Source organism: Poeciliopsis prolifica, unplaced genomic scaffold, assembly GCF_027474105.1.
Source record: "Poeciliopsis prolifica strain line A6 unplaced genomic scaffold, Auburn_PproV2 SCAFFOLD036, whole genome shotgun sequence".
Lineage (NCBI taxonomy): Eukaryota > Metazoa > Chordata > Actinopteri > Cyprinodontiformes > Poeciliidae > Poeciliopsis > Poeciliopsis prolifica.
In genome coordinates, this window is record NW_026562411.1 from 3,925,922 (window position 1) to 3,944,138 (window position 18,217).

General features: G+C 40.2%; 2 protein-coding genes across 3 annotated transcripts in view; both read right to left on the reverse strand.

Annotated features, from left to right (window-relative positions):
- mylka (myosin, light chain kinase a) overlaps positions 1-18,217 on the reverse strand; it is a 124,651-nt gene that overhangs the window by 71,783 nt on the left and 34,651 nt on the right. The window lies entirely within an intron of this gene.
- On the reverse strand, positions 1,265-16,520 carry LOC129374416 (heat shock 70 kDa protein 12A-like). Its single transcript, XM_055052822.1, has 6 exons — positions 16,283-16,520; positions 15,454-15,737; positions 8,088-8,309; positions 7,843-8,014; positions 2,481-2,591; positions 1,265-1,960 (listed from the first exon to the last, which is right to left on the reverse strand). The coding sequence occupies exons 1-6, from the start codon at positions 16,518-16,520 to the stop codon at positions 1,323-1,325; spliced, it is 1,665 nt and encodes a 554-aa protein (XP_054908797.1). The 3' UTR covers positions 1,265-1,322.

The following is an 18,217-nucleotide window of genomic DNA, read 5'->3' on the forward strand; positions in this document are numbered from 1 at the left end:
AAAGGAATGTGAAGGTGATATCAAACACAGGGTCCAATGTTAACATGTAAGTCAGTCTGTTAAGATGTTTCTGATTGAAATAGCTTTTTCAGTACATGTGACCACTTGATGCTGCACATTTAAAGAATGTCAGTTTGCAGATCTTTATAATTTAATCACCTGCATTTAATATTATTCTCTTTTTTCTTCTTGTTACATAAACTGTATGTACTTGACTGATTCTTCTTATTACTCTGCCTATTCTCCATGTCCTTTTCTCCTTGTTTGCTATAAGTTTTCAGTTTTTCATTAAACATTCATCAGCAGCTGTTAGCATCTGATCCAAGTCTCAACATACCAAACACAACGTACACGGTTCATGAGGTTGTAACTGGACCCAGCGTTCATTGAAGAGTTTGAAGAGCAGATGATGTTCTCATCATGGAGCCAAGATCAATATCAGCCAAGATCAATATCAGCCTGTTGTTCTGCTGAGATATTCAGGAAGTCCAGGTTGCTTTGACAACGACCTTCAGGTCAAATACACTATTGGTTTTGGGACCTGCATTTTTCTCTTTCTGTTGAGAGCAAAGAAATTAGCATATTTTACTGAAACCTGATATTTCTGCTTAAAATAACATTTTTATTGATCTTCTGTAATATTCAAGCTTCCTAGAATGGAGTAGAAATTATTGACAAACCCAGTTACACCAGTAGCAAAGTGACAGGGAAGTCAAAACATGCAAATTAACACAAATATATAAAAATTAAAGACAAATTTAGAACAACATTCTGTACAGCAAGAGCAAATGTACAGCATAAGAAACTCAGCTAGAAATAATTCATGTAATATGAGACTAAAACATTAATTGTAGTAAAGTGATATTGTTCTGATGTTCTAGAGCCATGATGAGTGAAAGTGAAGCAAATAAAAACTAATTATTCAGAGGGTTTAGCAATTAATTGAAGCTAAAACTAAAGAGAAAATATTAGTTTTATAAAGCTATAGTTGTGTAAACAGCAATAATAAAAATAATATTAATAAACGACTCAAAATAAAAAACCAAAACAGGAAACTGAAGGGAGGAAGGAGAACCAGGTTAAATCAAAATTAACTTTAATTTAGTTTACAAACTGAAGTCTGTGGAAATGATTTCTTGGTTTCTTGTACAAAACAGCATAAATAAATAAATAAATAAATCACCATGGAAAAAGTTACTCAATCACACAAAACTTCCCTTGTTCCCCTTGCAAAAAAAAAAAAAAATAAAATAAAATAAAAAAGAATCAAAACTTTACAAATTGTCTAAATTATTTAGAACAACAACAAAAACAATTTAATCTCATGACAAACATTTGAACCAAGCTGGATATTTTCTCTGAGACTCCACCAGCTTTGGGTTTCTCCCCAACTCTACGGCTCCTTTCAGAATCACTTCCTGGGGTCTAAGAGGACACAGGACTTTATACTGAGGTCCAAACTGATCAGTGATGAGCTGACGGAGAATCTGGCTCTCAGCCAAACCTCCTACTAACACAATATACCCAATGTTGAGATTTTTGTTTAATATTTGTCTGAGTTTCTTGGTGATTCCCTGCAGACTCTCATCATAGAAAGATTTCAGTTTCTCTCTGGAGATTCTGATGGATCCATTATTCCAGGAAGCTCCTTCCTCTGAATCAAAGAACATTTCAATCTCTTTGTTTTTCTGAGCCAACATGACCAGGTTAACCGGGCAACTGATCTGAACATCTTCATCCAAATGTTTGAGACGAGTAAAATCAAATATCATCTTCTGAACCTCATTGGGGAATTTTTTCTCATATTCATTCCAGACTCCATTAGAGAAGATTTTTATGAGGAACTGTTTGAATTTTCCATCCACAGATTTTCCTCCCAGATCGTCCTGAGAGTCGTTATACAGTTTCTTCATGGCTCCTCCTTCCAGGACGTCATGAACAGTGAAGTGAATTTTTTTATCTGTTGACAAACAGAAAGAAAACAAATCAGATTAAATTATAAATCTCAGAACAACATATTGAACATCCTAACATATTTAACAAAAAATACAGAACTAAAATCACTTCATCTATTCACTATCTAACCCACTGATCCCTGCAGAGTTATCGGGGTGTTGGTGCCTATCTCTCTAGTGATCATTGGGCAAGAGACGGGGTTCACCTGGACAGGTCACCATCACAGGACAACACAGAGACACACAGGACAGACACCTTTATAGAGACCAGTTAACCTAACAGTCATGTTTCTGGACTGTAGAGGAAGTCGGAGTACCCAGAGAGAAACCAGACATGAACAGGGAGAACATGGAAACTCCATGCAGAAAGACCCCAGACTGGGATTCAAACCCACAACCTTCTTGCTGGAAGGCAGCAGAGAAACCAGCTGATCCACCATGAATCACTTTAACATGTTTATTGTGAACATAAATATTTTTAAAACTCTCTCACTAAACCTTTAAATAACGGTGAGTAACTTTTACCTCCACAGTCGACAACAAGGAACCGTTTCCCGTCTCTTTGGGTCTCCAGCAGAACTTTGGTTTCTTCTGGTTCCACAATAAACTTTACAGCCTCCTGACTTCCTGCTGGATCTGTAGAAACACTAGCCAAGCTAGTGCTGATAGAAACCTCACTGAGCTGATCGATGATCTATGATCAATGATCAATGATTTTACAGGTAGATTCAGGTTTTTAGGTCATTTATCCTCTGACTCTGTTGTCATGATGCTTGAAATCTCTGGAGCAGAATTTTCCAGATCCAGAGATAAAACAGAACCTCAGATCATAGAAAGAGAAGAAAATCATGAGATGGAAAGAGAATATTTACAAAAATGAACAGAAAGAATTTAACAGAAATCTGAGTAGAAATGATGGAAATGGCAAAAAATCCTGAGACAAATTCATAATTTATGCATTAAATTATATCGTCATATTTAATCAGTTCTTATAAAACTCATTTTTCAGATTAAAAGAACCTTTTAAAAATAAAAACCCCAATTAGATATTAGACTTTTTATTAAACAAAAGTTATATATTAAAATGTTTTTTATAGGTCTGATTTGATATTATAATAAATATTTTACTAAATTATCATCATTTACAGAAATAAGTTTTAAAACATCAATCTGTGTTTAATTAATCTACGTAATATTTTACTTTATAGCTGATTCATTTAAATAAATTAACTTTGAAATGATATTCTAATTCATTGAATCTGTAGTTAAACATTTTATAATTATTTTATTTTATCTGGCTATTAATTACTTCACATGATGATTCTAAATTATTCGCATTATTATGTTCACAGATCCACTAGTGTTAAAATATAATTTCACAGTCTGTGGTTAAATTGAGTTTCATTATGAGATACTTGAAGCAATTAACATTTTCAGGTTTTTTATTTCTAAATAAACTGAAAACAACCTGAATGTTGATTTATTTCTTTAAACTTAGAAACCTGAGAGCTGACAGTGAGGATTTCCTCCAAGCAGCAGCTTATTAAACTCAGACGTTCAGCAGGAGGAAAGACTTGATTACAACGTGTCGCTTTGCAGAGCTGCAGGTAGAAGTTAGAGCAGCAGGAGGAGAAGATGGAGAGGATGCAGCAGTTCAGACGCTGCTGCAGCAGTTCAGACGCTGCTGCAGCAGTTCAGACACTGCTGCAGCTGTTGAAATGCTGCTACTAATTTATGTCAGTTATTTATTTTAACCATAAATTTAGATTGATAGTTAACAGATTAATGGATCATCTAGTGGTTAAATTTTAACACTTTAAATCTTTAAATTGATGGATTCACAAGTTATTTCTTTTGTTACAGTATATTAAAGATCTGCTGTTGTTGTATCAACCTTCCAGACTCTCAGGTTCTGGTTCTGCTCTGCATCCCCAGAACCAGAACCAAGAGAGGAGAAGCAGCTTTCAGCATCTATGCACCAAACATTTGGAACAAACTTCCAGAAAACTGTAAAACAGCAGAAACCCTGACTTCCTTTAAATCTCAACTAAAAATACACCTGTTTAGAATTGTATTTGAAATGTAATACATAACAATGTATTGTTTATTCTATGTTGCATGACTTTGTGTTTTTGTGTTTATGATGTAAAGCACTTTGAAATGCCTTGCTGCTGAAACAGTGGCGGAGCCAGAGGGGTGGCCGGGGTGGCACTTGCCACCCGGCCACCCCTCTGGAAATGGTCACTTTAAAATATAATACTTATGAGATCGGCAAAGATTTGCCAGGAAAACTGTAATTTCCGACTGTCCCTGAAGGCAGCCCGATGCCCGACGTTGTTCATTGGTTAAACTGACATGTGGGTCCTGCTTGATCCAAAACACATTTAGAGTTACACCGTCGAGGAGTTTTGCAGGTATTTCCATTTTACCGATCAGCGGTAACCGCTGTTACCTTCCTAATGAGAGGCGGCACTTGTCATACATTTCTAAAAAGAAAAACAAAATGGTTGTGCACCGCTGCATAGTGCCTCGTTTATTATATTAGCCATGCTAGTGCTGATAGATCGTGTTTTAGACAGAATCTTTTTACATATGTTTTAGTGACATGCTGCCCTGTAATGTTTTATTTCTCCCAGCTCTTGCTTGAAATGTGTGGTAAGAATATGAGAAAAACCATTAAGTTTTATAATGACTGAAATGTAAGTAGGCTATGTCATATGAAACTTAACTAGTTATATTAATTAATGTATTTTTAATTTAGTATTTTAGCTAGCTGCAGAAAACTGAAAACCAGTTTAAATAATAGTTAAAATAGTGTTGTCTCTGCCAAACAGTCATGAAGTCTAAATACCAGGATTATTATTTTGTGTAGAGCCCAAATGAAGAGAAAAGGGAAAATCTCCAGTTCTTCTTAAAGAGGCAAAACCAGGGCCAGACCAGGGCCAGACCAGGGCCAGGCCAGGGCCAGACCAGGGACATACCAGGGCCAGACCGGGGCCAGACCAGGACCAGACCAGGGCCAGACCAGGGCCAGGTCAGGGCCAGACCAGGGCCAGGCCAGGGCCAGACCAGGACCAGACAGAACCCTGCAGCAGTGACCAGGACCAGACAGAACCCTGCAGCAGTGACCAACCTGGAGAATCCAGCCAGGAGACTCCAGGCCCAAGTGCATCACCAGCTGGTTAGAGGCTGTGACAGAGAGTTATTAAGTAGTAAAATCCAATAAGCCTAATCCTAAAGGTTAGCATGATGCTTTTTGCATTTTTTATTGTGTCTGTTGACACAATAAGTTCCAGAGAGAGATGAGGGTGATATAGATTCAGAGTCAGACTCTGGGGAGGAAGACAGTGAAGCTGATCAAAAACCAGCTCAGAACAACTGTGGCTGATGACAGGTTAAGTCATCTTGGCATTCTCAGTGTTGAGTCAAAGAAGGCACAGACCCTCAACATGGATGACTTTGTAAAACATTTTGCTTTTTCCCACCAAAATCAGAGAATTATGCTCTCTCGAGTGTCTCCTGGCTTTGAGTTTGCAGTATGTTGTTCCCATTCAAAGCTTATTTGACCATAGCAGTGTTTCTCAAACCTTTATAAATACCACCAGGGTAATGCTGGTCACCTCTGATGGTATTGTCTTGCACTTTACTATTTGGATCCAGTTTTATTTATTTATTTTTGAGAATTTGTTTTTGGTCATATTCTGGGCTCTGAGTTTACATTTACATGTTCACTGTTCCATAGAGCCGTTTAACGTCTTGTTTGGTCATGGTAAATCTTTGTTAAAACCATTTTAATTTGAATGTGTGTGAGAAAATATTTATTTCCTTTCGTTCATCATTTGTATATGGACCCCTCTGATAAAGCCTTGCTCACCCTTTGGCCCTTGAAAAGGGCCTGGCCTGGTCTGGCCCTGGTCTGGCCCTGGTCTGACCTTGGCCTGGCCCTGGCCTGGCCCTGGCCCTGGGTTTTGCCTCTTTAAGAAGAACTGGGAGATTTCCCTTTTCTCTTCATTTGGGCTCTACACAAAATAATAATCCTGGTATTTAGACTTCATGACTGTTTGGCAGAGACAACACTATTTTAAACTATTATTTAAACTGGTTTTCAGTTTTCTGCAGCTAGCTAAAATACTAAATTAAAAATACATTAATTAATATAACTAGTTAGGTTTAATATGACATAGCCTACTTACATTTCAGTCATTATAAAACTTAATGGTTTTTCACATATTCTTACCACACATTTCAAGCAAGAGCTGGGAGATATAAAACATTACAGGGCAGCATGTCACTAAAACATGTTAAAAGAATCTGTCTGAAACACGATCTACCAGCACTAGCATGGATAATATAATAAACGAGGCACTATGCAGCGGTGCACAACAATTTTTTTTTTCTTTTTAGAAATGTATGACAAGTGCCGCCTCTCATTAGGAAGGTAACAGCGGTTACTGCTGGGCGGTAAAATGTTGGAAATACCTGCAAAACTCCTGGACGGTGTAACTCTAAAGCCGTTGATGTGTTTTGGATCAAGCAGGAACCAACATGTCAGTTTGACCAATGAACAGCGGGCATCGGGCTGCCTTCAGGGACAGTCGGAAATTATAGTTTTCCTGACAAATCTTTGCAGATCTCATAAGTATTATATTTTAAAATGACCATTTCCAGTGGGGTGGCAGTAGGGGTGGCCAGGGGTCTGTTGGGGGTGGCAAGTGCCACCCCGGCCCTCTGGCTCCGCCACTGATCCAGATTGATATTTAAATGGTTTCAGTGAAAGAACTTTTGAGTAGAAAACTCTAAACTGACTCCTGCTGCTGCATCTTTTGGTTATGATGGTTAAACCATCACAAGTAAGAAATCAGGTAAACAGAACCTGCCTGACAACATGAAGTAGGCGATGTCATGGTGTATTTGAAATAAGTTAAGAACAAATGAGAAACCAAGTCATTGACATCAGTTAGAAGCTCAAAATCCAAAATACTCTTTTGATTCCAAAGTGAAATTAAATAATGTTAATAATTTCTAAGATGGCAGGTTATCAGTGAACAAAGTGAAAGTTATGATCCATAAATAGAGAAAATACTGAACATTGATGAACCTTCCCAGCAGAGACTGACCAACCAAAATGACTCAAGAAGAAGAAACCAGAAATATCTAAAGCTCTGCAGGCCTCACTGCCTCAGTTAAGGTCAGAGTTCATGTCAATGTCAAATTTATTTGTGTAACACAATTTAAACAACAGCAGATGACCAAAGGGCAAAGTTTAGGAGCCACAGCTAAAAAAACTGAGCTTCATTCTGGGTTTTAGAAAAACCAAAAGCTGCTGATAATTCAACAAGGAGAAAAAGAAAAAGAGATAATTGGTAAAACTGACCTTCATGGGAGAGTTTAAGACCAGATATTCCGGTTTCATAAAGTTCTGGCCCACAAAAGATCTGATATCCAAGATTTATAAGAAAATCTGATGGACTCAAGAAAACCTGAAGGAAACCAGAACGTCTGCCTCTGATTGGTTGAAAAGCTGCTTGAGATGCTGAGTCATCAAACATGAACTAATACTGGAAAACTGATTTAAAATTATTCAGCAACAAAGAGTGAAGCAAAATTTATCCTCAGTGAAATTTTGCTTCATTGATTCTGGATGAAGATCTAATAATAATCAGTTATTAGATTGAGGAGGAAATTATTGTTTGTCAGGTTGGTTTTAAAGATGTGGTGAAACATTTAGGAACAAAAATGTTATAAATATATTTTACATGATTTGCTTCAAAACAATTAGTCCAAACAGATCAGCTAAACAATTCATTGATATATTAGACTTGTCCTTTAAAACAGATCAGAATCTGTTAAATGTTTGTAAGCCAGACTTTATAGATCCACACAGTACCGTTACAGCTGGTATCAGGTTCTGCTGGTCCTGCAGGTTGATCCTGTGAGTCTCTGCTGTGGTTCTGTTTGATGAAACCATCAGGTTGAAGGTTCAAACACCAGGTCAAAGCTGCTTCTGACTCCAAAACAAACATCAGTTTGTCTTTAGTGTCGTCTGTTACCAGACCAGCCTGGAGGAGAAACCAAACGTCTGATTCTGCTGAACATTTCAGAGATGATGTGACTTTAAAGACATGATGTTACCTGAGTTGCAGATTTTATGATGAGCTCTTTAGTGGAATCCTTTAAGATGTGAGGAACAGTCAGAACCCAGGTGAAATCATCAGCTGTGAAATCTCCACCTTCTGGATGAGATCTGATGGTTTTCAGAGCATCGTCCTTCAGGAATCTCAGAACTTCTGTAAAAATCTGTTGGATCGACATCAAGTTCCTGTTGGCTGTGTAGATTCCCTCCCACCAGTTGTCCTGTGAACAGGTTCAGTCTGTTAGTTTATATTCAAACCAGGTTAGTTTATCAAATCTACTGATGATGAACTACTGTTAGTCCAAGCAGAAACTTATTGCTTTAATGAACTGAACAGCGGTTAATTTTCTATTTAGGTTTCTCTTTCTGATTTAAATATGAAATAACAGATTTTACTGGTTAGGAAAAATAATCAAATGGATTTGTTCTGCTGCCCACCAGCAGAAAAATAACATTTGAGTCCTTTTTGTGTTGCTTTAGGTCTTTAGGTCACAATTTATTTAGGTTTTCCAACTGTTAATAATTTGCATTTTGAAAAATATTATTGATATTTCTCTTTATAAGACTTTAATAAAAGGTCATTATTGAAAGAGACCTGAAATAATTGGTTTACCCCTCATAGCTTTAGCAAATAAAAAGTAAATGTTTCCAAATTCTTAATGACTATTATGGCTGATACTATGAGCAACCAAAAATTCTATTTTTCATCCAATAATCTGTCATATTTTTCATTAGAAGGTGATTTTCCAGAAAGCCTATGCTCTCATCTATTCAGGAAGTCTAGTCTTCATGCTCTGCTATCATCCAGTTTCCCTCCTATTATATCTGCAATAAAAAATTAAAATACACACAATGTGTTGGAAAAGATGACTGAGTTTGATTTGTCAGGATTAAATAACAAAAGTTGGAAGAAAACTGATTCTCTTGACAATTAAAAATAACAAAATTGTTTAAGAAAACTGTCATGACTTCAGCGTTTCTGCTCCACCTTCTGCGCTGATTGCTCATCACTCTCACCTGCACTGTGCTGCTCCCTATTTATACAGCTGATTTTCTCCAGCTCAGTGCGAGATCGTCTGTTGCCCTTGTCACAGCTTTCAAGCCATTGTTTCATGTCCCAAGGAGTTTTCTGGTTTACTGATCCTGCCTGTTTTTTGACCTTAGATTCTGCCTTGTCCTTCGGCTGCTGAAAGTACTCTGATCTCCTGTTAAAGAACCCTGCATGTCGCCGACCCTGCCTCCTGCTTGCTGTTTGCTGGATTATCTGTGCCTGTTGCTCTCCTGTGTATGACCCTGGATCGTCTCTCTACTCCGTCTCTGGTTTGTGGACTTTGCCCCTGTGGTCTGTTTGTTCTCTGAGCCCCCAAGACTGTCTGTTGTCCTGTCATCCTACTTTGTCCCACCCCCGGCTGGATCCCTGTCCCCTGTGGATCCCTCCTCCCTTATCTGCTCATTTTTTCCCACCCTGTTCAGTCCCATCGAAATTATTATTTTTTGTCATTAAAACTTCTGATTTAACTTTCTCCTGTGTTGGCTGCGTTTTGGGTTCTGGCTTAGTTTGCTTACCTTTACAGTACGATCTCGCCATTATGAACCCACAGCCAAATCCTGATTGGTGTTCCAAAGTGGAGGGTGCTATTTCTGGCCTTGAGAGAAATGTCCAGGAGATTTTACAGGGACTTTCTTCTCTAAGGGTTTCCCAAGCCCAAGCTAGCCCCCCAGTTATGCGGCCACCCCCCCTTTCGGTCACCCCCATGGCTAACGCTAGTAGTGAGCCCAAGATTCCGCCCCCTGAGCGTTTTGATGGGGATCCTGAACAATGCAGACCTTTTTTGACCCAGTGTTCTTTGGTTTTTGAACTGCAGCCCTCTGCCTTCCCATCTGAGCGGGCCAAGGTGGCCTATGCTATCTCCCTACTGTCTGGCAAGGCTAAGCTGTGGGGAACTTCTGAGTGGGAGAATGATGCTGACAGCTGTGACTCATTCTCAGAGTTCTCTGAGATGAAGAGGGTGTTCGATCCCATCCGTCCTGAGAGAGAGGCTGCCAGGAGACTGTTTTCTCTCAAACAGGGCTCTCGACCTGTAACGGACTACATAATCAATTTCCATGCCCTGAAGTCCAGTTGTTTTTGGAATAATGAAGCCCTGTTTGACGTTTTTTACCAGGGTCTGTCTGATGACATCAAGGATGAGATCGCTACCCGTGACCCTCCCAAGACTCTCGAGGCCTTAGAAAGACTTGCCACACGGATAGACCAACGCCTCCGCGAACGTAAAAGGGAGAGGTCTTCATCTAATTATCAAAGAAGGGTTTCAACCGTTCAGGTCAGTCAAGGCAGCATGCCCAGAGTCCTCACGCCCCCCCTTGTTGAGACTGAGGAGCCCATGCAGCTGGGTAGAGCCAGACTCTCAGCTGAAGAGAAAGAGAGGAGGTTCAAGAATCATCTGTGTTTCTACTGCGGAGAGAAGAACCATCAAGCTCTTAACTGCCCGTCAAAAGGACAGGCTCAGTAAGGCTGGGGGGGTCCTTGCTGAGCCCGATCTTCAGATCTCAGAACCCTTCCCACAATCGGTGTACCATCAGATTTCTGGACTCTCTTGAAGGGAGGGAAGTTCCTGTTTTCATTGATTCTGGTGCTGATGCTGACTTTATTGATGTTGGTCTAGCTCATAAGCTTGCACTAGAGTTGGAACTTCTAGAGAAACCACGTGAGATTTTTGCTATTGATGGGCATCTTATTGATCAAGTCACTCACTCCACTAAGCCTACTTCTGTGCTTATTTCAGGAAATCACCACGACAGGATCACATTTCTGCTGACCAGGTCTCCAGAGATTCCGGTGATTCTGGGACGCCCTTGGCTCATCAAACACAATCCTGTCATTGACTGGTTCACTGGTGAGGTTCAGTCTTGGGGACCATCTTGCTCCACTTCATGTCTGCGGGAAGCCCCTATCATGGTATCTCCCTGTGAGATCAACCAAGATTACCCAGACTTGTCTAAAGTCCCTGAGGTTTATCATGATTTGTGTGAAGTGTTTAACAAGTCTAAGGCAACTTCTCTGCCTCCCCACAGAGAGTATGACTGTGCTATTGACCTTCGGCCTGGAACCACCCCACCCCGGGGCAGATTGTATTCCATTTCTGGTCCCGAAAGACAGGCGATGGAGGAATACATTTCTGATGCCCTCAAGGCTGGACTAATCAGAAAATCTTCTTCTCCAGCAGGTGCTGGATTCTTCTTTGTGGGCAAGAAGGATGGGTCTCTTAGGCCATGCATTGATTATCGAGGCCTTAATGAAATTACAGTTAAGAACAGGTACCCTCTGCCCCTCATGTCTTCTGCTTTTGAGCTCCTTCAAGGTTGTACGGTGTTCACTAAGCTGGACCTGCGTAATGCCTACCATCTGGTCCGCATAAGAGAAGGAGACGAATGGAAGACGGCCTTCAACACCCCTTCCGGGCATTATGAATACCTGGTCATGCCCTTTGGGCTCACTAATGCACCAGCTGTTTTCCAGGCGCTGGTTAATGATGTTTTAAGGGACATGCTAAACAGATTTGTTTTCGTGTACCTTGATGACATCTTGATTTTTTCGAAGGATCTACCTACCCATGTCAAGCATGTCCGTGAGGTTCTTCTCAGGCTTCTCCAAAATAAGTTATTTGTTAAGGCGGAGAAGTGTGCATTCCATCAATCATCTATATCCTTTCTTGGTTTTGTCATAGCTCCTGGCAGGATTAACATGGATCCTTCTAAGGTGGCAGCCGTCTTGGAGTGGCCCGACCCTTGTAGTTTGAAGGAGCTCCAACGGTTTCTTGGGTTTGCCAACTTTTATCGCCGTTTCATCAAGGGTTACAGTTCAGTTGCTGCCCCTCTTCATTTACTCACTTCTACTAAGACCCAGTTTAATTGGTCTTCAGAGGCCAAACAAGCCTTTGACAAGCTTAAGCGTCTCTTCACCTCTGCACCTGTTCTCCGTTTTCCAGATCCGTCCAACCCTTTTGTGGTGGAGGTTGATGCCTCGGACACTGGGGTCGGCGCTGTCCTGTCCCAACGGTTTGCTGATGACGCCAGATTACATCCTTGTGCCTTTTTTTCTCGCCGGCTCTCTTCCTCTGAGAGAAATTATGATGTTGGGGACAGAGAACTGTTGGCTATAAGATTAGCATTGGAGGAATGGAGGCACTGGCTGGAGGGTGCCACACATCCTTTTACTGTGTGGACAGACCATAAGAACTTGGAATACCTCAGGTCTGCTAAGAGACTGAACCCACGCCAAGCTAGATGGGCACTTTTCTTTAGCAGATTTGACTTCACCCTGGCCTATAGACCTGGCAGCAAGAATGTCAAACCTGATGCCCTTTCTAGACTTCATCAGCCTTCTGTCTCTCCATCTGATCCTGTTGACCACGATTACTTCCTTCCTTCCAAGACTAGGCTTGCTCTTACTAGCATTGAAATCTTGCTCAAGAGGAGTCATCAGAGACAACCACCTCCCATTCAGTGTCCCAAGGGTCTTCTGTTTGTTCCTGAAGATATGGTGTCTAAAGTCCTTCAGTTCTGTCACAGCTCTAAACTTTTTTGTCACCCAGGCATCACAAAGACGCTTGCTGTGGTCCAGTCAGGATTCTGGTGGCCCACACTCAGAAAGGACACGCGAGAGTTTGTGTCGGCGTGTGCCACTTGTTCCAGAGTAAAGCCCTCCAGACGCCCCCCTGCTGGTCTTCTACGACCTCTGCCTATTCCACATCGTCCATGGTCCCACATCTCAATGGATTTTGTCACCGGCTTGCCTTCCTCTCAAGGTAACACTGTGCTCCTCACTGTGGTTGACAGATTCTCCAAGATGACCCACCTCATTCCGTTACAAAAGTTGCCTTCAGCACCTGAACTTGCTGATGTCATGGCCCGAGAAGTTTTCAGACTTCATGGCATTCCCCGCAACATTGTGTCTGATAGGGGACCGCAATTCATTTCCCGCTTCTGGGGAGAGTTTTGCTCTCTTCTCGGCATTGATGTTAGTCTCTCTTCAGGTTTTCACCCTCAGACGGACGGCCAGACGGAGAGGATGAATCAGGAGGTTGAGTCCAAGTTGCGCATCCTTTGCATGGATGCTCCCAGTCGCTGGTCCCTGAAACTTACCTTGGGTAGAGTACGCCATCAATGGATTACCATCTAGCGCGACAGGTCTGTCACCATTCAATGTTGTGTATGGTTATCAGCCCCCATTCTCTCTGTTCAGGAAGGCGCTACCCAGGTTCCTGCTGCCCATTTATCAGCACGTCGTTGTCTCAGAGTCTGGAGAAAGGCCAGAGCGACACTCTGCAAGACCTCTGCTGTTTATACCCGTAATGCCAATCGCCACAGATCCCAAGCACCTAGATACCTGGTGGGTCAGAAAGTGTGGTTATCCACTAAGGACTTACCCATCAAGGTAGAAAATCGCAAGTTGGCACCTCGTTTTGTGGGTCCATTTCCTGTTGCCAAGGTCATTAACCCAGTAGCTGTGCGTCTCAAGTTGCCAGGCTCGTTGCGTGTACACCCCACTTTTCATGTCTCCAAGGTCAAACCTGTGCTGTCATCCAGGTTTTTCCCGCCTTCCAGACCCCCTCCACCCCCCGGCTCATTGATGGCGCTCCTGCCTTTACTGTGAGTCGCTTGTTGCGTTCCCGACGTTGGGGCCGTGGCATCCAATACCTTGTGGACTGGGAGGGCTATGGTCCTGAGGAGAGGTCCTGGGTCCCTTCTCGTCTGATCCTGGATAAGACTCTCATCCGTGACTTCCACCGCCTGCATCCGGGCCAGCCCAGAAGGGCGTCAAGGGCCGCCCCCTGAGGTGGGGGTGATGTCATGACTTCAGCGTTTCTGCTCCACCTTCTGCGCTGATTGCTCATCACTCTCACCTGCACTGTGCTGCTCCCTATTTATACAGCTGATTTTCTCCAGCTCAGTGCGAGATCGTCTGTTGCCCTTGTCACAGCTTTCAAGCCATTGTTTCATGTCCCAAGGAGTTTTCTGGTTTACTGATCCTGCCTGTTTTTTGACCTTAGATTCTGCCTTGTCCTTCGGCTGCTGAAAGTACTCTGATCTCCTGTTAAAGAACCCTGCATGTCGCCGACCCTGCCTCCTGCTTGCTGTTTGCTGGATTATCTGTGCCTGTTGCTCTCCTGTTTATGACCCTGGATCGTCTCTCTACTCCGTCTCTGGTTTGTGGACTTTGCCCCTGTGGTCTGTTTGTTCTCTGAGCCCCCAAGACTGTCTGTTGTCCTGTCATCCTACTTTGTCCCACCCCCGGCTGGATCCCTGTCCCCTGTGGATCCCTCCTCCCTTATCTGCTCATTTTTTCCCACCCTGTTCAGTCCCATCGAAATTATTATTTTTTGTCATTAAAACTTCTGATTTAACTTTCTCCTGTGTTGGCTGCGTTTTGGGTTCTGGCTTAGTTTGCTTACCTTTACAGAAAACCTCCACAAAAACCTTGTTTTTGTATTTATTTTACAGTTTTGTTATTGTTGTTTTTTTAACAGCAGCTGCCAATAAAAATGAAAGTTACAACCTTAAGATGATTATTTGAGTTATTTTACCAAGAAATCAATCAGAAGAGCCATGAAAACAGTCGGATCTCTGGCTGCAGTGAATGATCCAAAACAGAGGGAACAGATTTTCACCTCGACTGAATCAGGTGATGCATTTAAATACACCTAATTATTCATGAGGTGATTTACATTGAGGAGGAATTTTGCATGCAAAGAGGTGCAGGAGTGATTTATTAGGGGTAAATTATTTTCTGGTTTACATGCAAATGTTTTATAAATCAGGCTTTTTTTTGACACAGGACATTTTTGGATTTTGGGCATAAATACACATTTAGTCTGATTCCTGTGGATTTTTTTTTAAATAAATGAGATCTTAAGTAAAGTTCAGCTTTTTCTGAAATGCTGTTGTGCAAAAGTTCAGACACTATTAAAATTAATGGCTTGACTCAGTGGCGCCCCCTATACAGGCTGTAGGCATCGACACAAACATGATGATTTTGAGTTCTCTCTGCCTTTGCTGCTTGTCTTTCCCACTTCCTGTCAGACTATTGTTGAATAAAGGCCAACAGTAAGAAAAACAAAACAAAAAATCCATTGGACTAAAACTGGAAATGAAAGAGATATTATTATAATTATAGAGACTCAGTGTTAAGACCTATTTACTGCAGGTGAGAAACTGTGAAGGAAGTAAAGTTCAGATTTAAAATATCTCAGATAATTAATATAATGACTCAGTTTCAAAATGAGAAAACTGATGAGTTCATAGAAAACATGATGGGATCCAAGAAAGAAGAATATTTATCTGCAGATCTTTACATTTACTTACTATGTGAAGGACCTTCCTCTTGAAGTCTTCAAAGAAATAATGTTTCTTAGTTTCTTCTTCTCTCATTTTATTAAATGCTGTTTCAGCTTCATAACCAAACTTCATAAATTCTTCATGTTCATCAAACAGGATGCAGGTTGGAGTCTTTGGGGTGTCTAGTCCAAGTCCATTACTCCATCTCTTTATCTGGGTTTCACCTCCTTCCTCTCTGGGTTTAACATTGAAGGCGTAGCCACTGAATCCTGAACCAAAGTCTATGGCTATGATGAGAGAGTCGGGTCCAGCTGGATGGAAAAAAAGAGAAAGTTAGAATATCATTAAAGAGAAGTTTATGACTGATTTTACAATAAGTTGATTCTGTAATAAAACCATAAACACAATTATATTTATTAGTTTCATCCTGCAATTGAAAAAATAAACTGAAACATTAAATTTCAGAAACTTAATATTTATTTTACATGGATTATACTGGTCCATCTGCCCTGTGATGAACTGGTGACCAGTCCAGAGTGAACACCCCTCAGTCAATAGTTATAGGAATCAACATATCAATGTCTGAATGGATAAGTGAGTCTGAACAATAGATGGATGAAAGAATGGATGCTGGAACTCCTAAATATTTAATAATTCTACATAAAACCCAGGAAATACATTTTGTTTCATAGCTTCTGTTATAATTAGTATTTCTACTGTTTATTTCATAATTTCCTTTTTCTTTACTATTATAATTATATTTCTGCAACATATTTCCTAATTTTAACCTTCATATTAATAACTCCATCATTAAATATATTATCTATGAAATATGATCTATATTTACTGTACTGACCTTTGACATCTAGCAGCACCTGTTTATTGGTCAGGATTTTTCCTGACTGGTCATCATAGACGGTGCAGCTGTAGGTTCCTGTGTCTCTGTCTGTTGGATTCTCCAGCTTCAAACTGAAGTCTCCAAATTTACCTTCTTTCTCAATCTCTGTTCTGTCTTTATACTGATCATGTTGAACACACCAGCTCCCAAAATTCACAGAACACAGGAAGACCTTTCTGTAACATACATGGACCATCCTGCCAGTGTTGTGTCTCCACTTCACAATGACGTCTTCAGGCAGACAGGCTGCAGTTTTAAATGGCAGCAGAACAAACTCCTCTCCTAAATCCACCTTCACCCTGTAGACTGAGAAACAAACAGATGAGCTGCACTGACAGCAGTAGAAATGATGATGTTGATGTTCACAGTGATTTTCCAGGAGAAAAACATTTCAGTCACAATGTGAAACTCAGGATTTAGTGACCAGATGATGACAGTGGATCCATCTGATCTAAACTTCCTTTCAAAGACACAGAAAAAAAGACTCACTATCATTAAAATGTTTATTCATAAAGAGAAATCACTGCTATTGTTTCTGCTTTTTAATTACAGATAAACTACAGATAAACTACATTACTGTTGTTTCCTGCTGACTGGAGAGAAAAACACTTGACTGATGGATCTAAAGTAGAGAAGAGTTTCAGTGACTTCACGTCATAATCCTGTAATGTGGGTTTGATTTGTATTTTGTGGATGAGAAGAGACAACAGGAATATGCAACAGGAAAGACAGAACTCTAGTTCTGTGAATTTAACAAGATTAGTGGGTTAAACATTTTGATTAAGCAACAATCCATTAGAAAGGTTTGACATTCAAGATTTCAATCATCATTATGTAATTTGAAAGTTTTGTGCTGCACAACATCAATCTTACAAATGAAAGTCAGTCAGATAACTAGCTGAGTTATTATCATCACTCAGAATCAAAAAATACTTTTGATTTATAAAAACTTGCTGTTCTGCAGTCAAGTTGCTTTGCAGGTTGTCTAATCAGATATTTAAATACTTTAAACTGTTTCTGTTTCTGGCTTTATTTTGCCAGAAATATAAATAATTTAAAGTATTTCATCATATACTGTAGCAGAGGAAATAAAATAAACTGTAAAAATATTCATGTGTAATTGTAACGTTTGAATTTTTCATATATAAATATTTCTAATTTTGAATTGATCATTGTTGGCTTTTAACAGCAGGATTATGATCTCAAAATCAAAAAAGATAGATTGAACCAGATGGGGACAAAGGGAAAATGAAATAAAAAGAAGAAGAAAGTCTTTTCCCTGCATGGACAGTTTCTGGTTAGAAATGATGGAAAATGGATGGAAATGAACTCAGAAGAAAATCTGTTAGAGTCTCAGAACAACTTGAGACTGGAGTGAACGTCCATTATCCAGCAGAACGACCCTAAAGCTAAAGCTGGAGACACAAAGTGACAGTTTAGATCAAACCAGATTCATGTGTCAGAATGACCAAGTCAAGTTTTAGTTCTAAACTCAGCCTGGTTTTTATCACACAGACTCATAAATTACAGACTCTGTTCATCCAGTGAGACTGATCTCTTGCTTTGTTACAAAGAATAGAAAGATTTCAGTAAAACTCATGGAGATAAATCTGCAAAACCAGACAGACGTGATATCAGTGAAAGATGATACAAAATATAAACTCCAAGGTGCTGAATACCATTATTTGATACATTGTTCACAAGTTTATTGTTTTTAATTTAGAAAACAATTATTTCTTTTCATTGGACAATGTTGTTCTATGTGTTGTTCTATTGCATAAAATCTCTAAACTTTTGTAACTATTATGTAACTTTTGGCTTGAATAAATCCAGGTGAACCTGGTGAATGTTGATGGGACGACATGATTCCTTTATCTTCATAAAACACAAGAA

What these genes read in the sequence shown, in the direction of transcription:
- LOC129374416 (XM_055052822.1), bottom strand. Translation starts at nt 16,520, where the DNA reads ATGGTCCATGTATGTTACAGAAAGGTCTTCCTGTGTTCTGTGAATTTT. An exon ending in GGTGCTGCTAGATGTCAAAG is followed by an intron (nt 15,738 to 16,282) that starts GTCAGTACAGTA and finishes TTTTCCATCCAG; the next exon opens with CTGGACCCGACTCTCTCATC. An exon ending in CCTTGTTGTCGACTGTGGAG is followed by an intron (nt 1,961 to 2,480) that starts GTAAAAGTTACT and finishes GTTTGTCAACAG; the next exon opens with ATAAAAAAATTCACTTCACT.